Raw genomic sequence first — 24,487 nt, forward strand, 5'->3', positions numbered from 1 at the left:
GCTCACCCTATGACGCGAGAGCGTAAGCTACCAGCCCACATATGAAGTTACGCTTCAACCAAGCCGTATGGATGAGCCTGCGTATCGTACGGGTAACGAGAATGCAAACGGTTCTGGCATGCTGATTTTGATATTACCCTTCCATATGAAAGGACCCGCGTTGGCAGCTCCTGTCCATGGCATAGGGGTAGCGTGAATTCATATGTCATGGCAGGCTGATTTTTTTACGAGCAGACCGTAGGTAGGTAGGTAGCAACTTTAATGATTCAAAAAAGAACCAGGTGAGGGGGGGTAAAGGGAAGCGAGGGAGCAGGACGACGATGGGCCCTCAGGCCGAGATGGCCGGGCACTTTTGTGCTTCGGCGACCCCTCGGGCCCAGCTCACTGTCAGAAGCTGTACCTCGGGCAGCGAGCTGCGCAGAGCAGCCTCCCATCGCTCCTGGTGTCTTGGCCCTTGCCACGGGGGCTTGGGTTTGTTCGGGCAGTTCAGGAAGACGTGAGTAAAGTCGGCTCTGGTGCTAGGACACAAGTGGCAGTGAGGAGAGGTTTCGCCACGGTTTATAACCGAGAGAAGGAAAGGGGTCATGACTGTGGCCGTCTGAAGTCTGCGCCAGAAAGCCTGGTCGCTTTTGGGAAGAGATTTATGCGGAGGAGGGTACAGCAGGCGGGATTTCTATAAAATACGGTGAGGTCGTGGTAGTTAAGAAGCCGATCTCTGGCACTGCCAGACGAAGGCACCAGGTCGCTCTCAGCCCGGTTGACGAATGCTCGGGCTTGGGAGTGAGCGGCCGTGTTGCCTGGGTGCTCGCTGTGCGCAGGGACCCAGAGGAGGGTGATGAGGTGATCCGGTGGAGGGGATGATGCTAGAATGTTTGCGGCCGGGGAGTGGATTTTGCGATGGGCATAATTACTAATTGCTGTTTTGGAGTCTGAGAAGATATACTCAGCAGAGGAGTGTGTGATTGCTAGGGCAATTGCTGCTTCTTCAGCTTGCAGGGAATCCTGCAAATTTGGAATGGACGCACTGACTATCGTGTTGTGGAATCCATCCACGACGGCAGACCGTAGCTTCGCCTCTTCACACCTCTTCACGGCGTAGCTGCGGTCGCCCGAGGTCTAGTTTTCGCTGTCATAGTATTGCTTTCGTAATAATATCCGGCATTAAGCGTGGCCCGCATGGAGCGTTTTTCTAGGCGATTAGTCGGCGTCAATGGCAGCGGATAAGTTTTTCCGCCGTCCGAAAGGACGTTTTTGCCAAAGCCACGGGGGAGAGGTGCGGCAGAGGGCCAGTGAGAGTCGGAGGTGTCGTCACGGGATTCTGGGTGGAGCCTTGCCGTTCGAAGGAGTCGCGCACGCGACTCGAGGAAACAGTCATACGTGGTGGCGCAGCTGCTGACCTCGACTCCAGCACTGAATAAGCAGCTTTCCCGGCGTGCGTCATCGACGGTGGCGCATCTACCCCGTTATCTCGTTAAATGCCTCTTGAAGGTAGCTGCTCAAGGCTATACTGAACTAGCTATACTAGACTCAAAAAGTAGGGGTGGTAATGGCAGCGCGGAGCACATCTATGGAAGTCACTGACTCCGAAGTACAGTACAGAGTCGCGCGCTCAGCGCATTGTCAAGGGAGTCAATTTTATGAGGCTTTCAAACCGCAGTCGCAGCCAGTTTGCTTCATTAGGAAAAACTATCCTATATTTTAGTGATTAGTGTAACAGCGGAGCGCGAGTGCGATTGTTGTGTGATTGCCAACTCTCGCCCTGTCATCGCACCATTTCGCGCGGGTAGGCGCATGGTGCCCCGCAACTACCCCATCCCCATAACCTGTTGGTCCCCCTATTCTAAATCTCGCTAAGGAGCGTTTTGCCTTGTCAGCAGACCTCAGGCTCCATTTTTTTGGTATAGCTCCAGGGATGCTTTTTCAAGCATCCTCTGAGTACCGTCGTCTCCGAACCATAAGAAATTAGGAAGTTATCGGAACCGGCAGTTCCTTTTTATGGCAACGTAGACGCACATAGATGCTGTGCAGTGATTTTTTTTTCGGCGTCAGATGCCTGCGAACCGGACTTCGGCAGCGTTGACGGGATTCAGCTGCTTAACGAAAAGGCAGTAGATTGGAAAAAAGAAAAAAAAAATTCAAGGACAGGTTGGCAACTGAAGTGATGAAAGGCGAAAGCCTGAGTTTTGCGCTAAATTTGCGCCTGTCCTTAGGTGCAAGCATTTCGGGGAGATGACATTAGCTCATTAGCAACGAGATCGCGCTTCTTGTATCTTCGCAGTTGTTCTCCGTTTACGGTTGTGTGGTTGATTTTACCGGGTGCGCGGCATTAATTAGTAATTATTGGTTAGTTAGGCATTAGTCAATAATTATTTATTAGTCAGTAATTATTTAATGAATTAGTCGTTAGTTAGTAATTGATCATTGAATGACATACGACCATGGTGTGCGGCATGGATTAGTAATTAATTAATCAATCAACCATGCAACTATGCCATTAGTAATTAATACTCATTTATAATTCATGATTAATTAATAATTTTTTGCCATTATTGATAATTGTTTAATAATTAATTAGTCACTGATTAGTGATTGGTCATTGGCATATGGCTATATAAAGCACGCATGGGCGCATACTGTGGTGATGCTCTGTGATTGGTCGAGACCTCCATGACGTAATCCTGTCTCGACCAATCAGAGCCGCCGCAAAAGCGTGACACTTTTGCTGACAACGATGAGGCAATAAAGGCTTTCGCCTTAATTAACGCGCTACAAAATACAGCAGTGGGAAGAAAGCATGAGTGTTCATTGTTGGGTAGTAGGCTGAGAAGCGTGTGCTACCTCTATAAATGCCTAGCGAAGATGGATGCTCAAGAAAATCAGAAATTGTAATGGCAGCGAGGAGTTTCTGGGGAAGGGACCCGTCCGGAGAACATTGAATCTCACTCTTAGCGGATTGTCGAGGGGTCAGTTTTATAGCATTTTCAAGTCGCAGTCGCTCAAAATTGTTGCAGGAGAGCGAGGTCGGTGAAGGCCAAGGTGGGCCGCCGACAGGGACCACGTGCGATCGTTCGTGTTGAGCTCAAAAGTCGTTAATGAGCTGCTTGCCTTGCCAGAACCCAGACGCCTTCCGTGTGCTATGGCTTCAGTATTTACATCCATAGCTGTTGGAAGTGATGACTGTGTACGTTTCTTTGGCACAAATGACGCAGAATAGAGAGAGAGAGAAATCACAGCTCAAATTTCGCGGCGACAGGGAGACCCATAGATGCGTGTGCCCGGAGGGGTGCGTTCGCATCGAGACACTTTAGGGCGATCCGATTAAACGGCGCTCTTCTGGCTCGGCTCCTGACCATGCGGAAGTGAATTCGTCGACGCCGGCTGGGGCGTTTGGCGCGCAGCGTGATTTCGCGTGCAAAAAATGCTTCATGCGGGCCAAGCTTTAGATCTTGTGCGATGATGATTCGCATGCTTTCTCTAAGGAGCCCGGTTACCATTCTTAAACGCAGAACACGGTTTTTCAGTTTCAGGAAATAGAATATATAGCTCGCAGAACTTTGGCTCAGAATCACAAATCCTTACAACTTAGAATTAAGGGAGAATTTTGAACTTTTATTGAAAGTTCGCGGATGTATTCAAACTAAGTTTATTTTTTATTGAGATTTCGGAGAAAATCTTGTTAAGCATCGAATATTCTTGGGTAACGTGTCCTAGAGATTACAGGGGTGGAAAGTAGTTCAGAGTTGCCGCTCTTCAATGGCACCGCCTAAGTTCTAACTTCGTCGAAAATAGACGAGCACCTTCACTCTCTGCCATTATATTTTTCTCGTTTTCCCAAAAGCTATGCGTTAAAGATGTTCCGGGGATAGCATTAGTTTGTCAGAAATGCACGGTCGATTGGATTACATTGCACTTTCAAGAAGCAGTCGGTTTCCTTTCTGGGGTAAAAAAAAAAAAAAAAAAAACTCTATTGAGCACATGTATTTGGCTGAACGAGCACGCGTTTGTGCGGCATAGAATCTCCATATGAGTGTTGCCTTTTATCTCTTGCAACACAGAAGTGAACTGACGGTGGTTAAGCGTTCTTGAACGAGTGAAGTTCACTACGCATGACACAATGTCCATGATAGATTTCGTATGCAATTCCTTGCTGCACTGTGCTTCTTCGTATAAGACGCAGTGCACCACCACGATCTCTTCGGTGACCCCGAGTCCTGCAAGCTTCGTTATACCAACGTCGCACCCAAATATAACTAGCTACTTATAGAGGCACGCGGGTAGTAGTGAGATTGTCGGGGATAAGATATGAATGAGAAAATCAGCTTACTGGACCGTGTGGGGCTGAAATCGCAAGTTTTCCTTTAAACAAATATGAACCAAAACATGCTACCGTCGGACACCATTCGCTCTTTCCTCGCCGAAGGAAAAAAGGACAACGTGCGCTCTCTTGCGTGAACTGCGGACTGTCGCCACTTAAGAATGGCTCGGTGACAGCTATTGAAAGTGTGCAATGAGAAATACCACCCTCTCTTACCTTCAAAAAAGAAATGTAGACTTGAAAATCAGACACAGGGATGAATACACCAATTTTCTAAGGGAAGGAAAGCTAGCACTGGGGGACAGATAATTAGGTGGGTGAATGAGGTTGAATTCGCAGTGGTCAAGTGGATATAGGTAGCACAGGACCTGTTAAATTAAATGATAACGGACAGGTCTTCTCACTGCAGTGGTATAGTCTGGCTGATGATGAAGGGAATGGTGATGATATATTCACACGAGGAAGCCATTTCCATTAATGGAATGCTTAGTCGTCATGTATACACTGCTGCACAAGGAAGGATGTAGCATATTTGCATAGCGTAAGGTACCGTGAAATATCAAGAGCAAATGCACAGCCCTTAGGATATTACACTCAGAAATTGTAAGCACGATCAGCACCAATCAGGAAAGGTGTCAGACAGCGAAGTGCAAAGGTTAAGTGCTTTTCGACGCGCCTTCACTGAAGGTATGTTGATAATTGCAATCAGAAGACTTAGATCAGTGTTGAGATTATCTCGGACTTCCACCGTCATTATTAACCTCTTCCGACATATTACAGCACTTGCGCTTATCGAAACAAAAGTTCCGCCTACATCTAAATGATTGCACAAATCCGAACAGTGTAATTTACGTCGAATAAAACGATGCCATTTAACAATCCAGGAAAGCTTCAATGAGTCAGAATCATTCTAAATGGATTGTAAATTTTGCAGGCAGAAAGCAGATTTATGCCATACGGTATGGGCCTGCCAGGCCAATATTACCTCATTCACTATAATAGAGCCAACGTGGGGAGGATTGGGTGTAGCCCTGTCCAGCTCGGGCCTCGAGGACCGAGAGCATTCTCGAAAGAGTGAGGGCGGGAGCGCCAACAGAATTCCGCGCTAAGGATCCGACCATCCTTCCCACAATTCCGCCTCCCTCTTTGCTTTCAATAAACGTTTTTCACCATCATCATTTTACATTTTCATTTTCTGATGAGGTAGCCTTGTTTTATCGTTGTGCAAGTCAGGAGACGAATTATGAAGCTTAAGAGAGAACAGAGACACACAAAATATATCAGTGAACTCGGGAATTACAACCAAGAGTTCTAAAGCAACGTTCAATACTCTCGGAAGGGCACAGAAGCTTACAGTGGGAAGTAAAGCATTGCAAATTTTGTCAGCTGTCGTTGTGTTGCATTTGAACTAACCACTTTGGCTGACAGTAGTGTATTATCGATCCGTCGCCTATTAGTAGCGTAATCAGCATTCTGCTGACGCTAAAGATAGTGCAAGTGCCGCAGGGATAGTAGCCGTTGTGCCAATTTGTGTATATTGAATCCGGCTTTGCGATCCCGCGACGGTATAAGCTTTTTAAGTCCGTAGCTGGTACCTGATCCTGGTTAATTGGAGGAATATAGCAGAGACATTCGCATTGCAATGGGTGTACTAAGGCTGATAATTTTTTTTATGTCGCCCTTTAATCTCTTTCTTGATGAGTGCCAGGTCAATATTGCCGAAACACTCTGAGCTGTATATAAGCGTTGGTTTCGCACTTGTGCGTCAAACGATACAGAGTCATTCTATTTATATTTTTTTTGCAGTTTTACTAAATATATTTGCTTTGTGCATGATTCCAGCTGATTGTTGTACATTTCGCCTTCCCACCATTGGAAACAAATGTGTTCTGAAAAGTGGAATGGTAAGTTATCTCCTCATTGTCTCGAAACGTTTTTGTTATTGCGAAGGTGAATTGTGCTGGTGTCGAAATATTTAGGCTGAAGGTGAAGTGTCGTTGGTGAGAAAAAAAAAAAAGGGAGTTATGAGGCTTTTTTAAAAAAGAATATGAATCTAAAGAAGACATTATATCTTAGTCGCTAGTGCTAGCGAATCAAAGAAAAATTTTAAAGAACTCAGAAATGATTTTAATGCCTAACTAGAGTGAAAACATACTGCAGATGTCATCATTGGGAGTTTTAGAATAAGTTAGCTTTTATGCGTTGACCCCATGATATAAATCTAGTGTTACAAACAGCAGTTTGTCATTGTATCCAATGAGGGCAAACTATGACGGTGCGTTCTAAACCGCACATGCACCGTTCAGCCTTCGCAATAGGTGCACCCAAACGACATAGGCGGGATGAAGCGCGGTAGGTCAAAGCCCCAAACATGATATATTTTTTAGGCATTCGCATGTATCAGTTTCAAGGGGAAGAAGATACACACGACGTTTATCTTCAGATAACTTGTACGTAGTGAAGCCCAGACAAAAATGTTAGTGCGGAGGTGAGAATACCTAGCTTCAGTAAATATCGTTTCACAATTTTTTACTCAAATTTTGCAATTTTTCCTCTTTGTGCTTGTTATGTTAGAGGCGGACGGTATGTAAATGAGCACCTCATCAAAGAAAATGCCATTTAAACGTAGCGCTTCATCTCTCCTCAATTTTTCCTTTGTTTACTTGATTTCGTAACAATCAGTTTTCATGACAGAGTATCAACGGCCTTCAGAGCTTTTCTTCCGCAATGTCGGCTTAAGTAAAGGTAAAGACAAGAAAGCGTCGCTGTTGATGTTTGTTTTATTCTTGCTGTTTTCAGGTGTTCCACATCGATTCTATTAGCCAGATGCAATGCGGCACATCCCCGGTAAGAACAAAAGTATATGAGATAGCTTGGGTAAGAAAGAAACGAAGAAAAAGTGGCTCGTTTCTCGGCATAAAGGTCGCATATTAACGGGACCGCTTTAATTAGCAATCCCGTTACGTCAAGAAATCCGGCTTCGGCATTTTCGTTGTGAGCGACAAATCGCGAACATTACTGCTGCAGGTGGTCGGTAGCAAGGGACTTTTTGGATAATACCAGTTGGGAAACTGCTTCAAAAGATGACCAGTTTTTGTATGAACTTTTCTGGTGCCGATGACGTGTTGCGCCATCTAGAAGCGGTCAATAGAAGCCTTCCGCTGTTGCCTTCATTACCTTATGGTAATTACTTTTTCTTTCTTCTCTTCCATCTCAATTACCTCGACGGCAGAGATTTCTAGAAGGTTTCAAATAAGAAATTTTCTCTATGCAAGTTTTCATCCAATTTTATTTTCCAGGCGGTTGTGAATTATCAACAATCTGAAAGTTTGTAACTTCGCCCAATTTCTTTAAAGGCCACAGGCGGTCCCAATATTCGTACACAGCCTAATTTTGACCAATCAAAATCGCCGAATTTTTATACATGGGCCCTACGGGAAGTTTCGTAACTGGTAGTATTGAAGAGCTCTGAGTGGCAGGTTACAAAGCCGAGCTCCCATTTGTATGCGGGTCGCGTGATGTCCCAAGATCGCATGACTCGGCCAAGTTCACAGAGCCTGCCGACTCAGGGCCTCTCAGTTTGGGATGGAACCTGGGTCTCTGGAGTCCAATCAGATATGCTACCCATAGTCTACACAGGCATGTTCGCATGGCTTTGCTAAAACAGGGCTTTTAAGGTGGAAGCCTGTGTCCGCTCATGGGCTGCGGACATGTTCCCAAGAACTGAAAGTTGAGAAAACAAAATGTCTCCACCGGTATTCGAACCACTATCTTTCCGATCATCAGTCGAGAGCGCAAACTATTTTTTATTTTCTTTATTATCTGGCTTTATCACCTACTGTTTCACAAAAACAAACCACAATCACAGCATTAAGCGCACATGGCTACGTATATATATAGAGAGAGACATCATGATCAGCCACGTTTAGCCTGGCTTTGTGACATTGAAACTCCCTCAAAGAAAACAAGGGCTGTACCCTTGAGGGCCGGTCGGGAGGTTCTGAAGCCACTTTTGCTATCATGACAAACCAATGCATAGTCTAAAAAATAAATTCGAGCAGGTCTGGCATCCCTGTGATAGGCGAGGCCTGGCTCGTGAGAAACCGATCATAATTCTCTTTCACTAGCGTGAGATTAAAAGTAGCGATGACAACGACTATGTACTCAGTGACAGTGATAGTACTAGCGCTGATAATGACTTTGCATATGGTTGATGCTGATGATTGTAGCGATAGTGATGATGAGAGTAGGGGTGAAAATGACGCAGTTCGTGAAACCGTCCTTTAGAGTGGCTTCCGCAATTTCCTCTCTTAAGAAGCAGAGTCCTGTAATTTCTATTCTTGTTGGGTAGTCTCTCACGTAATGCGGCAACATATGTACAACTGTATGCTCAAGAGTATACGTGTGAGGTGTCAGTCACATATAAAGGGATTTTCGTTTAAACTGTTAACACAGTGAATATACTACACGAACGAGGACAGGCATTGGGAGCCGTGGACAGAAGCCACTAAATGGATCGCAGCAAACCTTCCACGTCAGAGTGTCACATTATCGAAACTTTGTTCCCACAACCAAGAGTTTCAGGTGTGGTCAAGCATTTTCACTTCTGAATATCTGTAGGGGCTGATACCTGGCACTCTTTGCTTAGCAGATTTCGAAAGATTTCATCCCTATGTTTACCGTGTCCCACAGTAGCGGTCCTGCTTATCACTTTTAGCGTGCTAATTGCGCAGCGGTTTTTAAATCTTCTTTGCATTTCGCAGATATGTAATGCAACAGAAATGTGGTTCTCATAAACAAAAGAAAAAATTACAGCACTGCATGTAAGTGTGCTTAGGAGAGAAAATCGCGAATGCCACTTTACTGCAAGGTTTTCGCTAACCGCATCTTCATTGTCATCACTAATATCATCACCTCTGTCGCTACCGTCATCATAATCATTGTCACTGACTGCATCGCGTTGTCATCGCTATGAATCTCATCAAGCTAACCAAGGAGAATTACAATCGGTTTTCGCGATCCCGAGGTGGACTAGTTTCAAGACTCGGAACTGTCAATTCGTGCGAACATTTCCTGCCAACGTTTCCTGCCGGCATTTCCGGCGCCCATCAGACTAGAAATGCTTAAAATATGAACCGCTGTAACGTTTATTAGAGGCGGTAGGCATCAACTGACTCAGTATTTGCCTACAACACGAGCTGTGAATTCAGGCTGAAGAAGCATGAGCTATTTTATTTACTGATGAGACATTCTTCCGCGCTCTTTGCGAATGCACTTCTAGACATTAAATCTTTCTCGTGCAGTTAGATTTTCTCTTGAGCCTAGTACGTACTGGCCAACTTTTTCTAATTGTCCGTAAAATACATGATTTTAGACGCGTCTACTGACTTTAGAGTCCAGCTTAGTAAAGGTAATTTGTATTTGCTTTGCGCTTTTGCGAAAAGACAATTTCTTTCATTCATGTTACAATCTCAAGTCGCAAAAACGCTCTGCAAGACGCAAAAACGCGGAACACGAAGGTAACCCGCCGCTGCAAAACTTTCGCATGCCTGTAATCTTTATTATGTTTTAGTTTGTTGGTTACGTTATTGCTGTTCACGTCGCTTTATTGGTTTGTAGCTGCTGCGCAAAAAGTGGGGGGCTTCTTTTAAATGTGAAGAACAGCCATCGAAAGTAATTTATGTCTAGATATGGAGACGAGTAGGCTTGAATAGCTGTAAAATTTTCGCATTTAATTGGGGCTATGCTCGGGCTTTTATCGTCAGTGTATAACTACGCAGCAAAGATACAGTGTAAATATAACTTATGAGACCATTAACTGCTTTAAGATTTCTCGTATTCTAGTCCGTAGACCTGAATTCGAACGCTGTAGACAAGCCTGCTCACGTCGGTACAATTCATTCCACTGTCAGACTGATGCAGCGCATTTTTCCAGGAGCGGCCGTATCAGCTGCTTCCGAAATATTTTGCAGATGTTTATTGTATGGTTTTGGCCGTCTCTTTCACTAATCCGGAGTGGACCTTGTATGTAATGGGAAAGGATTGCTAAAAATAAGCATTCTGCATAGCTTGTTCCTACCCACTGAACTCCAGGTAGTTCGGGACCTTATTAAGAAAGGTATATGTATAAGTTACAGAGTCCACCTACTTCCAGATATGAATATCTCAACGGATCATCGCATATACTTGGCCTCTCTCTATAGAGGCGTCGCATTCAGCTGGAGGTGTTCGAGTCGTGACATCGGCACAGCGGTCAATTGGTAGCTTCTGCTTTCATCTATGCTCGATTTAGTCTCGCACTTAATGCACATAGCTTGGAAACACAACCAGTGGGGAGCGCGGACACAAGATAAACATTTCGTTCTTAGTTTCTTGGAGTCCTCTTGATTTCAGTGCAGCGATGTATACCGGTTATTTGTTACTCGGCTTACATGTACTTCATTTAGAGCCTGGATCATGCAAGGAAGTACGCGACAGCGCGGTTGCATGCGAGGCTTTTATTCGACGATGACCGCGTAGCGTAAAGCCTCTCGCTCACTAGAAGTTGCAAGCTGCAGACTAATGAAGAAGCGATGGGCGCCGCCACGTAGCTTTCGCTTTCGACTCGAAAGAAAATGTAATCAGTGAGCACCAAAACCGCAAAGTGAAACAGTGAGAACAGCGATGCTCTTAATCTTGTGATAATTCGCGAAAGTGCAAATTTCGACAACACTTTGCTTATTGAAAGAAGCGTAGATAGGTCCCGCAAGTCCCGCAAGGATTTTCGTGCTCGAATGAATACGGTGTCCCGTTATCGCCACCACCACCACCACCACCACCACCACCACCACCACCACCACCACCACCACCACCACCACCACCACCACCACCACCACCACCACCACCATAATTATCATCATTATCATCAGCAGCAGCAGCAGCAGCAGCAGCAGCAGCAGCAGCAGCAGCAGCAGCAGCAGCAGCAGCAGCAGCAGCAGCAGCAGCAGCAGCAGCAGCAGCAGCAGCAGCAGCAGCAGCAGCAGCAGCAGCAGCAGCAGCAGCAGCAGCAGCAGCAGCAGCAGCAGCAGCAGCAGCAGCAGCAGCAGCAGCAGCAGCAGCAGCAGCAGCAGCAGCAGCAGCAGCAGCAGCAGCAGCAGCAGCAGCAGCAGCAGCAGCAGCAGCAGCAGCAGCAGCAGCAGCAGCAGCAGCAGCAGCAGCAGCAGCAGCAGCAGCAGCAGCAGCAGCAGCAGCAGCAGCAGCAGCAGCAGCAGCAGCAGCAGCAGCAGCAGCAGCAGCAGCAGCAGCAGCAGCAGCAGCAGCAGCAGCAGCAGCAGCAGCAGCAGCAGCAGCAGCAGCAGCAGCAGCAGCAGCAGCAGCAGCAGCAGCAGCAGCAGCAGCAGCAGCAGCAGCAGCAGCAGCAGCAGCAGCAGCAGCAGCAGCAGCAGCAGCAGCAGCAGCAGCAGCAGCAGCAGCAGCAGCAGCAGCAGCAGCAGCAGCAGCAGCAGCAGCAGCAGCAGCAGCAGCAGCAGCAGCAGCAGCAGCAGCAGCAGCAGCAGCAGCAGCAGCAGCAGCAGCAGCAGCAGCAGCAGCAGCAGCAGCAGCAGCAGCAGCAGCAGCAGCAGCAGCAGCAGCAGCAGCAGCAGCAGCAGCAGCAGCAGCAGCAGCAGCAGCAGCAGCAGCAGCAGCAGCAGCAGCAGCAGCAGCAGCAGCAGCAGCAGCAGCAGCAGCAGCAGCAGCAGCAGCAGCAGCAGCAGCAGCAGCAGCAGCAGCAGCAGCAGCAGCAGCAGCAGCAGCAGCAGCAGCAGCAGCAGCAGCAGCAGCAGCAGCAGCAGCAGCAGCAGCAGCAGCAGCAGCAGCAGCAGCAGCAGCAGCAGCAGCAGCAGCAGCAGCAGCAGCAGCAGCAGCAGCAGCAGCAGCAGCAGCAGCAGCAGCAGCAGCAGCAGCAGCAGCAGCAGCAGCAGCAGCAGCAGCAGCAGCAGCAGCAGCAGCAGCAGCAGCAGCAGCAGCAGCAGCAGCAGCAGCAGCAGCAGCAGCAGCAGCAGCAGCAGCAGCAGCAGCAGCAGCAGCAGCAGCAGCAGCAGCAGCAGCAGCAGCAGCAGCAGCAGCAGCAGCAGCAGCAGCAGCAGCAGCAGCAGCAGCAGCAGCAGCAGCAGCAGCAGCAGCAGCAGCAGCAGCAGCAGCAGCAGCAGCAGCAGCAGCAGCAGCAGCAGCAGCAGCAGCAGCAGCAGCAGCAGCAGCAGCAGCAGCAGCAGCAGCAGCAGCAGCAGCAGCAGCAGCAGCAGCAGCAGCAGCAGCAGCAGCAGCAGCAGCAGCAGCAGCAGCAGCAGCAGCAGCAGCAGCAGCAGCAGCAGCAGCAGCAGCAGCAGCAGCAGCAGCAGCAGCAGCAGCAGCAGCAGCAGCAGCAGCAGCAGCAGCAGCAGCAGCAGCAGCAGCAGCAGCAGCAGCAGCAGCAGCAGCAGCAGCAGCAGCAGCAGCAGCAGCAGCAGCAGCAGCAGCAGCAGCAGCAGCAGCAGCAGCAGCAGCAGCAGCAGCAGCAGCAGCAGCAGCAGCAGCAGCAGCAGCAGCAGCAGCAGCAGCAGCAGCAGCAGCAGCAGCAGCAGCAGCAGCAGCAGCAGCAGCAGCAGCAGCAGCAGCAGCAGCAGCAGCAGCAGCAGCAGCAGCAGCAGCAGCAGCAGCAGCAGCAGCAGCAGCAGCAGCAGCAGCAGCAGCAGCAGCAGCAGCAGCAGCAGCAGCAGCAGCAGCAGCAGCAGCAGCAGCAGCAGCAGCAGCAGCAGCAGCAGCAGCAGCAGCAGCAGCAGCAGCAGCATCCGGACTATACCCACCGAAAGGCGAAGGCCTATCTAATATTACTCCAATTAAACTGGTCATATGCTAGCCGCATCTACGTGATCTCTGCGAACTTCTTAACGGCACCTCATCTACCCACCTAACTTTTTGCCGCCCCCTGTTACGCTTTGCTTCTCTTGGAATTCAGCGACGATTGATTATCCTCTCTTCGCACAACATGCCCTGCCCATACCCATTTCTTCTTATCTTTAATTTCTGCTAGAATGCCATTAACTTGAGTTATTTCTCTGACCCACTCTGCACGCTTCATATCTCCTAATGTAACACATATCATTTTCCGTTCCATAGCTCTCTGCATGGTTCTCAACTTAAGTTGAACCCTTTTTGTTAGCCTCCACGTTTCAACCCCACAGGTGAGCACAGGTGATATGAAACTGTTACATACTTCCTCCTTGAGTGATACCGGTAAGCGGCCAGTCAAAATCTATGAGTACTTGCAAAATGGTCCCCCTTCTAAATATTATTCTCTGTGTTATTTCCCTTTCATGGTCCGGATCTGCGGTTAGTACCTGTCCTAACTGAAAAAAAAAAAAAAAAATCGTCTAGCACTTCCAGCGCTTCGCTAGCTATTTTAAGAGGCTCTTAATTCCCGAAACTGTTCAATATTAGCTTGGCCTTATGCATATTAATGTTTAGGCTCACCTTTCTACTTTTACTGTCGAGATCATCCATCATTATATGCAATTCATCACTTCAGTTACGTCGCAAGGCAGTGTCACCAGCGAATCACAGATTACTGAGGCATGCTCCATGAACACTTATTCCTAACTAACCCCATTCCAAGTCTCAGAATACTTCCTGTAAGCAAGCTTTGAATAGTACTGGGGAAAATTGTACTAACTCCTTCCGTCATAGCAGTTTTTTTACCTCCTTTATTCTGAAAGTTCGTTACTGTGCAGTCGCTATAAATATCTTCCAGTACTTGCACACACGGCTCATCTACAACCTGATTTGGCAATGCCAGCACGATTGCGAGGTTTCGACTGAGTCACGGGCTTTCTCGTAATCATTCTTTTTGTGTCATGCCATACGTCAGCTTACATATCGCGCTGACGTAGGAGCCTAAACGAGTATAGGCTCCGGAAGTTCATCTATGAGGTGATGGCTGATACCGTCGTGTTGCAAAGCAGGGCTGTTAGACACGTTAGCCTTGCTTGCCCCGTCGGCACCGCAAGCTAGCGTCGATTCATGCCAGGTTGTGAGCGCCACCTGCTGCATTCCACGGTTGGTGCAGCGAAGACTCAGCTGTTCTTCACCATTCTTGGTCCACGCTGTAGCCACCTGCCAAACTTGGCATGTGCAAAAGGGGAGACGGAGTCCCCCCTATACTGGTTGCGGATGGAAGCGAGAGGCCTCCACAGAATGAAGCCTCATAAATGAAATTTGTAATCTAGTTAGCCCCCCCCCCCCCCCCCAATTAATGGGAAATCACTTGTAATAACTCAACAAAGATTACAACAAAGGTGTTAGGCAGTTTGCTTAACAAAGTTAAGGAAAATTTTAATTCAGTAAAATGCCCATAGAAATCTATGTAGTAATACTTCTGAACCAGATGTAAATTGATGAAAAGGAGTTAAGCCCAAAGTGAGTAACTAATGCTAAACATTGGCAATTAGAAATAGTTATTATAAAATTTGTAATTTTTTGTTCACTAGCCAGTGAAATCATCTTGGTTGTTCATGAGCCTTTATAGTTGAGCTTGCGAGAAACAGTTCCACTGTTGCTCTTCTTTGCCACTTAAACAATATAATTTAAATTGATGGAATAAGCTCGCCAAGGTCATGATACCTTTTCCTTTGCTATGTTTTGGGGCTCGGTAAATATCTGTCTCTGCACAGATGGTTTATAAAAGTTGTCAAAAAAAAAACAAAAAAAAAACGTTAACGAGAACACGTAAAAGCATCTAGTGAGTCGGCTTCGTGCCTGAATAAGGATCTTTGCTTTAACTGAAAATTTTCATTTCTTTCAGAAAGAAGATTCACTGAAATATGCGATGATCTTGATTGATATCTTCAACGTACGTCTTAATTTTTTTTATAAAACGTTTCGCTTGTGCCTTACTCTATTGCTGCGTCAATCTTGAATAACAGTTGCCAGTTAGAACCTGTTCTGTCAAATAGCCACTCTTGCTCTTAAAGTGAACAATAGAAAATAAATACGCACCGGTGCCTATATCAGAACTGAAATTAGGATTCAGATTATGACACTGTAAGGCGACTTTCTTTACGCATCTTACGAGTTAGGAAGCAAATTTAAATACAGGCATTCATTATTTAAAAAAATAATTGAATTTTTTCGACTAGATGCTTGTATTCAATAATATAGAGGTCATTGCAGTGTCTGAATAAAATTTATCTGGAATAAGAACTTACACGAGAAAGTTTAAATGCAGTATGCTTGGCTCTTAATAAATGATGCAATTGCTACCTCCGGAATAAGCATCAGCATTGTTTAACCCTGTAATCTGGCTAATTTTGTTCTCAAAAAATGCATCTCATGAAAGATTTTATGTTTCTAGTTTTCATTCACCTAGATATTAGAAATGAATTCTAAATCCAAACTGTATAAAACAGGAAAATAAAAAAAGATACGTGAATTATCAGCAGCATCATATCATCTAAGACAAAGCGGCGTCTAACTCTCAGAATGCTGTTGGTCTTTAGAATCCCAGATGTTTACCACGCGTGTCGTCCTTGTGCGTCTGCCACAGGTGGCATTAGAGTTTGTCTGCCTGTGTCTGACATGGACTTCCTGAAATTGAAGTGCCTGGCCATGTCGATGTGGTCGGAAATTCAATATCCTAGTTGCGCTAGCATGATCTATTCGAACCCGCACCACACTGTACACGTAGCAGATATTGGTGCGTCCTCTCTGCAAGCGCTCTCCGGAGGTATGTTCACGTGGTCATTGTGATTGTACACGTGTAAGCCAGAGAATTAGCAGTCTTTAAGACTGCCAGCTCTGGTTATGTGCTCGGCCGTAAGCATGGACTTCCCCATTCACCTGCTGCTCGAGACATCTATTTAGGTAGGTGAGCGTGATACTGCGACCGCAATGGGAGTTTTTCAAAATGCAATATTATTGCCTTTATATCAGTTAGTTAGAATGTGTATTCCATAAAGGTATGGTATCATGAAAAGGGCGCTCTCGATGTTTACTCACCCTTTCCAATTTAAACAAACTTAGACGCTTTTGACACACTCGCGTTTCAGATTATAGAGCTGGAAGTAAAAAAATAAAATCGCTTTTTTGAAACTGCATTGACCAATGATGAACGCCCAACATGCAATGTTCCTTGGGGACGTTTAATGGTTATCATGCAAGATTAAAGAAATCATTTTTGAGAATATTAAAACTGCTTTCCAATTCATTTAATCTGACCAGAAATTAGTTACAGCTTTAAAAATTTGCATAACGTGAGCTCCTTCTTTTAAGTGGAAAATAACGTGCCTGTGAAATCAGACCCGAAAGAGGAACTCGTTTTCATTATTATTAGATCAGGCGTCGAGCATCTTTTGGTCAAAGCGAAATTAAATCTTGTCTAATTCTTTTGAAGAACAAAATCGTTGTTGAAACGAGATTCTGAGAAGTCGCGAAAACGGAAGTGGAAGCACGGGACGCTTAGCTCAGTGATTGAAGACAAATATACAAATTAAAATAAATATATATTCGAGCCACACTTACACGTAAGAGAAAGCTGTGATATATTTGCCTTTCCCTTTCTCCGCCTTTGGTGACGCATTTGAAGCCTGATTACCATCCTGATTGTGAGAGCACTACATAAAACATGTCGCCAAAGAACATTGTGAAATAAACAAAAATGAATCGACTTGCAAAGGCAATGCATCCTGAGGAGAGCAATCGAGTCTGGATTGAAGCAAATGGACTGTGATGTCAAAATAAATCATATCACTAGATACAAATCTAACCAATGACAACAAAATCATAAAACGAAGGGCTACCTAAAAATGAGTGTTCAGACACTGCGAATACCTTAAGACCCAAACAATCTCGTAGCTAGATGGTGGCGCATATTAGAGCAGGAATCTACTTTTTTAGGCTCAAACTTGGGGTGACCTTGAAGCTTAGCAAAGGTCAATCTAATACTTAATCTGCATACCGACAAGCTTCTTGTAATGTAGTTGGTATGTTGAGCTGGTGTATAACCGAGTCACTACCTGGACACGTGACCATGTCTAATCCCATTTGGTCGTGTAGGGTGCCTGATTTTTCATAACGTTGGGGATTACGTCATTGGCGTCCGAAGACGTCAGCTGCATATATGGTGTTAGCAACACAGACTTTCTCTCGTAACACTTGTCTTTGCGTTTGACCACATGTATGTTTTCCTGATTTGGGCCATCGAGGATGATTTCGCAACGATCTGTTCTTTTTTTTTTTTTTCAGTGTATGTTCTATAATTTGGTAGCCAGTAACAAAGGTTCGGTGGCTGCGCTCGCACTTAAAAACTCTTTGTGGACGTTTTTCGTGTTTGGCCCGGAAGGATACAGTGAGTAAATTGTACACTGCGTGTTTGTTTCGTGTTAACTTCTAGTCGATATGTTTTATAGGGGTCTCTTCAGTACCCATAAGATGTGATGCCACAGCATTGACGTGAGCATATAAGTGATGTTATTAAGCGATGGTCATACTAAGTAGAGCAAGTGATTAGTGCTATATAGTAGTGGTAAGTAATACAGTTACATAGTAGCGAAAAGTAGTAGAAGTAGGTAGTAGTGCCACCCTGTAGTTCTGATTAACAATGTAAGCTCTTTGCTATCAACAATTTCTATTTGCTGCCCATTCTAAGATATGAGGCACGTGCCTAACATCTCGAAAAATATCACGCTAAACGAAAGCTCCTCAGCGGCGCAGAGTTAGATTGCCCGGCTAGCAAGCGAAAGGGTTCGGTTCCCGCACTATCACTTTATCTTTTTCGCGCGAGTGTTTTGCTTTCTTCGGAAGCACTTCGTAACAATATACAAATAGACGCTTTGCGTAGTACTCTTTAGAGCGCAGTTGCAAAAATATTGGGAGGCCAGTGAAATGAAAAGTCACAACGCGCAACTTGTTAGTGGCGCCTAGAGCACAGCAATAGCACGGAAACTGGCAAACTTCTCGCTTTATTGGAAGGCCTACAGAGACATGAAGACAAAGTTTTTGTCAGGCATTGAGTAATGTATTTGCAAAAGGTAATCTTAATGGACTAGAACGAACAGTAAAAAAAAAATGGCAGTGGCTTAGCTCCGGTTAAGTCTGGTAAATTGCGTTAGCAATGGCCGCATGGTAGCTTGTGTGGTTCGATAATTTGGGAGTAACACATGACACACAATGGTTACGGCTGTTCTTCCGGCGATTCTTCAGACGAACTGTATAACGGAACTTTTTGTTCCCTCAGACTTGGTCGGCATGTATTACACATTTTAGCATTTTGCACAGTCTCATCGTCCCACTCTGGGTAAGCTAACCGTTGTTCACGTTCTTCAGCAGTCTCTTGAGCCCGTTGCCGTTTTCTGGCTTCGGCGCATCGCCGATGCTTCTCTTTGCAAGACTGCACAGTAACTGATTTACCCCGACGCGAACTCCCATTTCTCTTCTTCCACTTTCACTCCTATTAGCGATCGTCTTTTAATAATGCGCAATTCCTTACCCTGGGCGGCGGCCGTCCACCCCTTGGACCCTGAGTGGTGCGTCCCGGCCACCGCTATGGCGCACGTGCCTGGATTTCGACGCGCATGCAACATTGGACCTTGCTCGCATCGCATGTGGTGAGAGAGTGCGATCCGGGGAATGCCAGGAGTGCGAAGTACGTGAGGGCGCGAGTGAGCTGTGCGTGGTGGTGGTGGTGACAAACGTTTATTGAATCAAAAAGGGGTAGATGTATGCATCGGCCGGATCTATGAACATCCAGCCCTTACAGATACTGGGTGGGGTCCCTAGTACGGGACCCCAGTGGCGTCGGCCGCTGCCCGGGCGCGCTCGACCAAGGCCTTTTGGGCCTGCAGGTCATAGCAGCCGAGCAGGGTCGCCTCCCAGTCCTCCCGAGTGGGGTTGGGGTGAGGAGGAATAGCTGGGTTGGATGGGCAAGCCCTCACCATGTGGTAGATGTCCGAAGACTTCTCCGCACAGTGCGGACAACTGCCCGTGAAGGAGGGATTAAAATGTTTTAGTGCTGCCGGGCACAGCAGAGTGTTGGTATAAAGACGGAGTAGAAGCCGCTCCTCCGTCTTAGATAGACCTTTACATGGGCGAGGGTAAAGGCTATGACAAGATTGATAATAAAGAACAATGTCTTTAAAAGAATACGCGGGTTCGAATTCGAAATCCTGATCTAGGGGGTCGAGATGGGAAGCCCGGAAAGAGAGCGCGCGGGCGGCGGCGTCGGCTGCCTCATTCCCCTCGAGACCCATATGAGCAGGAGCCCATACTATTTTCCGGTAAGCGGGGTCCCCGGTGTAGGTGCAATTTTGAAGTAGTCGGTAGGCTAGGTATGGCGCCCAGCCTTGCTCGACGTTCCGACAGGCCCCTCGCGAGTGGGAGATAATTGTTTTAGAATCAGTGTGGGTAGCTGCCAGCGCAATGGCGACCTCCTCCACGTGGGTTATGTCATGGGCGCGAAATGTAAGCCCGTTAACCGTTTTAGACTGGTGGACCACTGCGGCCGTATAAAATCCCCCATGGTGGGGGCCGGAGGCGTCCACGTAGTAAATGCCGGGTTTCGACCCATAATGGCGGCCCAGGGCTTCCGCCCGCGCCAGGCGCCGGCCATTGTGGTCTTCACGTGTCATGTTTTTAGGAAGAGGGCGTACGTGGAGGGCGCATCTCCAGCACGGAGCGCGAACGCTTGAAAATTGTGTGAACGTGTGTGAGCACTCCCCCCTTTACGGCGCTGTTCATGTGTCGACGCAGCTGCGACTCAAGATGAAGCATGGCCATGAGCATGGCGTTGTGAGGCCGAAGCAGCGGCGCCGTTGCAGCGCGCGGCGCGCCGACCTGTGCCGCCATCTGGCGGAGTCCGGCTGAAGCGATTGCTGTTCAAGGTCAAGCACGGCGTCGGCTGGGGACACGCGACTGCACGAAACCTGGCGCATCAAAGTTAGCTGAGCATAGATGAGCAAGTGGCACAGTGCAAACGCCAAATGTATTCGCCCTCACTATCCATCTAATGATAGACTTATTACGGCGTTCTACTTTGGTGATATGTTTTGTTTTATATACAGAAATGGTGTGGATTGAGAGAACAGTTGATATTTTTCGTTTTATCGATTAAACGTCGATTAAACGTGGTGTATATTCAGAGAATAATTTTATTATACCTACTCGGACTGGTAAATTGGTAAATTGGTTTACAGAAAAGGAAAGGCTCAGCATCGGTTAAACGTCTCCGTGGACACCTGACCCGCTCCGTAAGGGAAAGGAAAAGTGGGTGTTGTTGTTGTAGTGGTTATTTATTGTATGTACAAAAGGAAAGAAAAGATGTTTGCCAGCCCCGGTATCTGCTATCTTATATCTGAAGCACCTGAACTGGGGCGGCGGAAATAAAGGGATAGCGAGGAGAAGGTAGATGAAATCAAAGAGGTGAGTGATAGGGAGAAAGAAAAGGGTAGGTAAAAATAAAAGAAATATATACACTATGGTACAGTATACAGTAGTTTACTTGAGGCCCACCCGCAAATGTCTTGTCACTGAGCACTCGCACATCGGGCGGGCCTCCGCAATAGCTCTGCGTCCAGGCAACTGTTCACAACGCACGCACTGGCCAACTGTACAAAACACTGACGGCTGTCGTGGGCGATAGGCCGTTATTGTGGGAAATAGCACACGTGGAGCGTTCAGTCCCAGCGCGCACTATCTGGCGAGGTGAAATAGGCGGGTCATCAAGCCCGCCTGTTCGATGTAATCACACAGGCTCACGTGAGCTCGCTCGCGGACGCGCGCACAGCACGGCGGCCACAGGAGCACAGCTACGCTGTCCGGGATTACCCCCTGCACTCTGTAAGCCGCCAGAAACTCACGTCGTGGTTCGGCTAGCGCGGTGCAGCGCAGTAGAAGATGTTCGAGAGTTTCTACCGCGCCACAGCCGTCACACACGTCACTAGTGGCAAGTCCGTGGCGCATCCGTCGTACCCCAGGCCACACACATCCAATGCGTGCACGGAGGATCATTGCGCGTTGCAGTCGAGTCAGCGAGCGGCCGCTGACACTGTGAATGCGCTCACCTCTTGCGATGCGTGGGTCGGGGGGCTGCTTCCGGAGGTGATCGTCAATTACCGCACGCACATCCTCCAAAGCGAGTTGCTCATCGCTAGGAGGGAGTTCATGTGCTGCGGTCGCGAGCTCGTCGGCACGTTCGCTGCCCTCTATGCCGCAGTGCCCGGGGATCCACTGTGCCCGTATAGCGCAGCCACGCTCCGCCAAGCGCTTGAGACGCGCGCGAATCTGACACAGCAGCGGAGTTCCCCGGCCGGTGGTTCGAAGGCGGCTGAGGGCAGCGCGGGAGTCACATAGCACGGCACACCTGGGTGGCGGCGGAGTCAGTTCAAGCAGTAGATCCAGGCCTAGGCGTAGGCCCAGCAGCTCCGCCGTGGTGGAAGAACCCAGGTATGACAGGTGCAGCTGTCTGTGCAGTTGCAGGGCGGGGATGGTAGCCGCCGCTGCTAGCGAGCAACTGTCTCTGGCCACGGAGCCGTCGGTGTAAACGAGGAGGTGGTGTTGGAGTTCCTCGTAGATGACGGCTCTGGTCAGCTGCTGCACTGCACAGGGCGGTGTGGTGCGTTTCCCCGCGATTCCGACAATCTCTCGCTGAACCTCCGTAGCAGCGGGCCAGGGCGAGAAGAGGTCGTAGGGGGCCGTTGCATTGGTGAGCTGCTCGTACTCGAGCAGCGCCGCTCCCATGCGCGAGTGGCGATGATGTCGCAACCGATCTAATAGCGGGCCGCCGTCCTTTGCGCGCTGTAGGCGATCGATGTGTCGGAGCGCCCGCTGCGTGGCCTGAAGTTGTAAAGGCCACGCACCTGCCTCGGCCAAAGTAGCTGCGCATTGAGAGCTCTGAGGTAGGCCGAGGCAAATGCGGAGCGCCTTGCGATGCTCGACCTCTAGCTTCTTCCAGCATGGTTTGCGCAGTGTGACGAGCGGTAGCGCGTAGAGTATTGCCCCCAGAGCCGCGGAGTTGTACAGCCGTAATGCTGCTTGCTGGGAGATGCCCTGATCTCGAGCAGTGAGCCTGTGTACGGCGGCGGTGGTTCTCTTCATCTGCAGGCAGGCCGAGTGGGTGCAAATTATGATTTTCCCTCGGCTTGTCGTATAGTGAACTAGAGTACTAATTTTTCCGCAACGGTCGGCCTTTACCCGCAAACCCCTTCTTTACGTGCAGTTCACGTGTGGTAATGGTTTACAGGAAACGAATGACGCAGTATCAGTCACGTGTTTTCTGCGGGCACCTGACTCACGCCGTAAGAGAAGGGAGGGAAGTGGGAGTGAAAGTGAAGAGAAAGAAAGGGTTTCAGGTGTCCGCAGAGAACTGTGGCAAGTTCGACTCCTTTCCTATGAACCAATTCAGCATTTAAATATATAGATGTCCATCTAGAAATGTGATCGATACTACGCTTTTCCTTTCTTATGTCATCATCATCAGCTGGACTGTAGCCACAGAAGGGCGAAAGCCTCGCTCATAATCTTCCAATTAAGCCATTATTGTGCTCGCTGCATTCACTTGACCCCTGTCAGCTTCAGAACCTCATCCACTCACGTGAAGTTCTGACGCCTCTGCTACGCTTTCCTTCCTTTGGCTTCTAATTTGTTACCGTTTTCAACCATCGGTTGTCCTCTCTTCGCACTACATGCCTTGCCCATGCCTATTTCTTCTTCTTCATTTCCAATAAAATTTGACTAACTCGAGTCATTGTTCTGACACACCCTGTACGCTTCCTATTTCCTGACATCACACCTATCATTTCTCGTTCCAAAGTTCTCTGCGATGCCCTTCATTTAAGTAGAGCTCTTTTCGTTACTCCACGTTTCAGCCCCATAAGTGAAGTGAGGTACGATGCAACTGTTATTAATTTCCTCTTGAGCGATACCGGTAAGCTGCTAGTCATAATCTGTGAGTACTTGCCAAATGCATTCCATCCCAATCTTATTCTGCTAGTTAGCATCTCCTTGTTATTTTCCTTAACAGCCCGCCAGTGTTGATCTCTTCCCAACAATTCTGTTGATCCATACGCTACCAGGAATAACTGATGCTATAACTCTACTGATGGAGGACTCGAGCGAGGCGCGGTTTTTATTATATCATGAAAGCTTTCTTTGCAATTAACTCTCGCATTCTGTCTCTAAAGCGAAATCTTCAGGAATCTGCAGTCCGACTATAACCTTTATACGCAGTTACCTTACTGAGCGAATTGAATTGTTCACGTTAGGGGAAAGTGTAACTCAGCCAGTGTTTATTAACCAGGTTATGCCATAGGGTTCAATCGTGGGCCGCTTCTTTTCTCAGTACGCCATAAAAATTCTACTTTAATTTTGAAAATTTACTCGCACTTTGTTTGATAATAACACCCTATACAGTCGCGACCGAAACATATATGACCTAATATCAACCTTGAATATTGACCGTGAAATTACACATGGTTGAGATCGAAATAATCGCCTGAATTATTCCTCAAAACCACATTTTGTGGTCTTTTATTCGCATCGTAGTAAACAGATTGCTGTTACTCCACATTGTTATGTCAGCTACCTCAGATCGATTTTTAATTGTGCTGTCCATTGTGACACCATAATACTCTAACATCTGAGATATGCCTTATACTATGAATAATTATGGAGAAAGTCGCTTTAGGCACACGGTTGCGTAAGATACTCTCCACAACATGTTCTTTGTCCCTATTATGTTTCTTCTATTCACAGCTACCTAATGTATATCATTTCGTGGGTGGACGTGTTACTAATATCTCAAGCATCCGCCATTAAAAAAAAAATAGTGCACTTTGATTGCTTACTTGCCCTATTCACTAGCACAGCTGTCCACTCGTATTAAAATCCCAATAGCCTTCCTTTACTCAGCCCGCTTCAGTTGCAATTTGTTTCGCTCATCCACCGCGCGCGTATGGAAGGCATTTCAATCACTGTAATTCCCCCATCTTACTTTAGAATGTCTTCTTGCTACATTTTCCCAGGACGACAATTTGCTGCTTCTCAAAGTTATTGTAAGCAAACCCTTTTGTTTTCTACAGTAACGTTATGGTACTCACTGCTTTCGCGCATTGATTCCATAGTTCGGGGTTTACAATGTGGCCTTAAAATTTTTGTTAGCAGTTATAACCAAGCTGTTGGGCTATATTTTTG

General features: G+C 47.3%; 1 protein-coding gene across 1 annotated transcript in view; it reads left to right on the plus strand.

The window, feature by feature from the left end:
- LOC146186304 (uncharacterized) overlaps window positions 1-24,487 on the plus strand; it is a 45,475-nt gene that overhangs the window by 4,448 nt on the left and 16,540 nt on the right. Inside the window, exons 2-5 of the mRNA XM_084605653.1 lie at window positions 6,158-6,219; window positions 7,115-7,162; window positions 15,111-15,158; window positions 17,549-17,651. Of these exons, the coding sequence (XP_084461779.1) occupies window positions 6,158-6,219; window positions 7,115-7,162; window positions 15,111-15,158; window positions 17,549-17,651 (261 nt within the window). The remainder of the gene's footprint in view (window positions 1-6,157; window positions 6,220-7,114; window positions 7,163-15,110; window positions 15,159-17,548; window positions 17,652-24,487) is intronic.

Source organism: Amblyomma maculatum, chromosome 6 (genome assembly GCF_055883805.1).
Source record: "Amblyomma maculatum isolate TAMU_Amacu chromosome 6, ASM5588380v1, whole genome shotgun sequence".
NCBI classification, from domain to species: Eukaryota; Metazoa; Arthropoda; class Arachnida; order Ixodida; family Ixodidae; genus Amblyomma; species Amblyomma maculatum.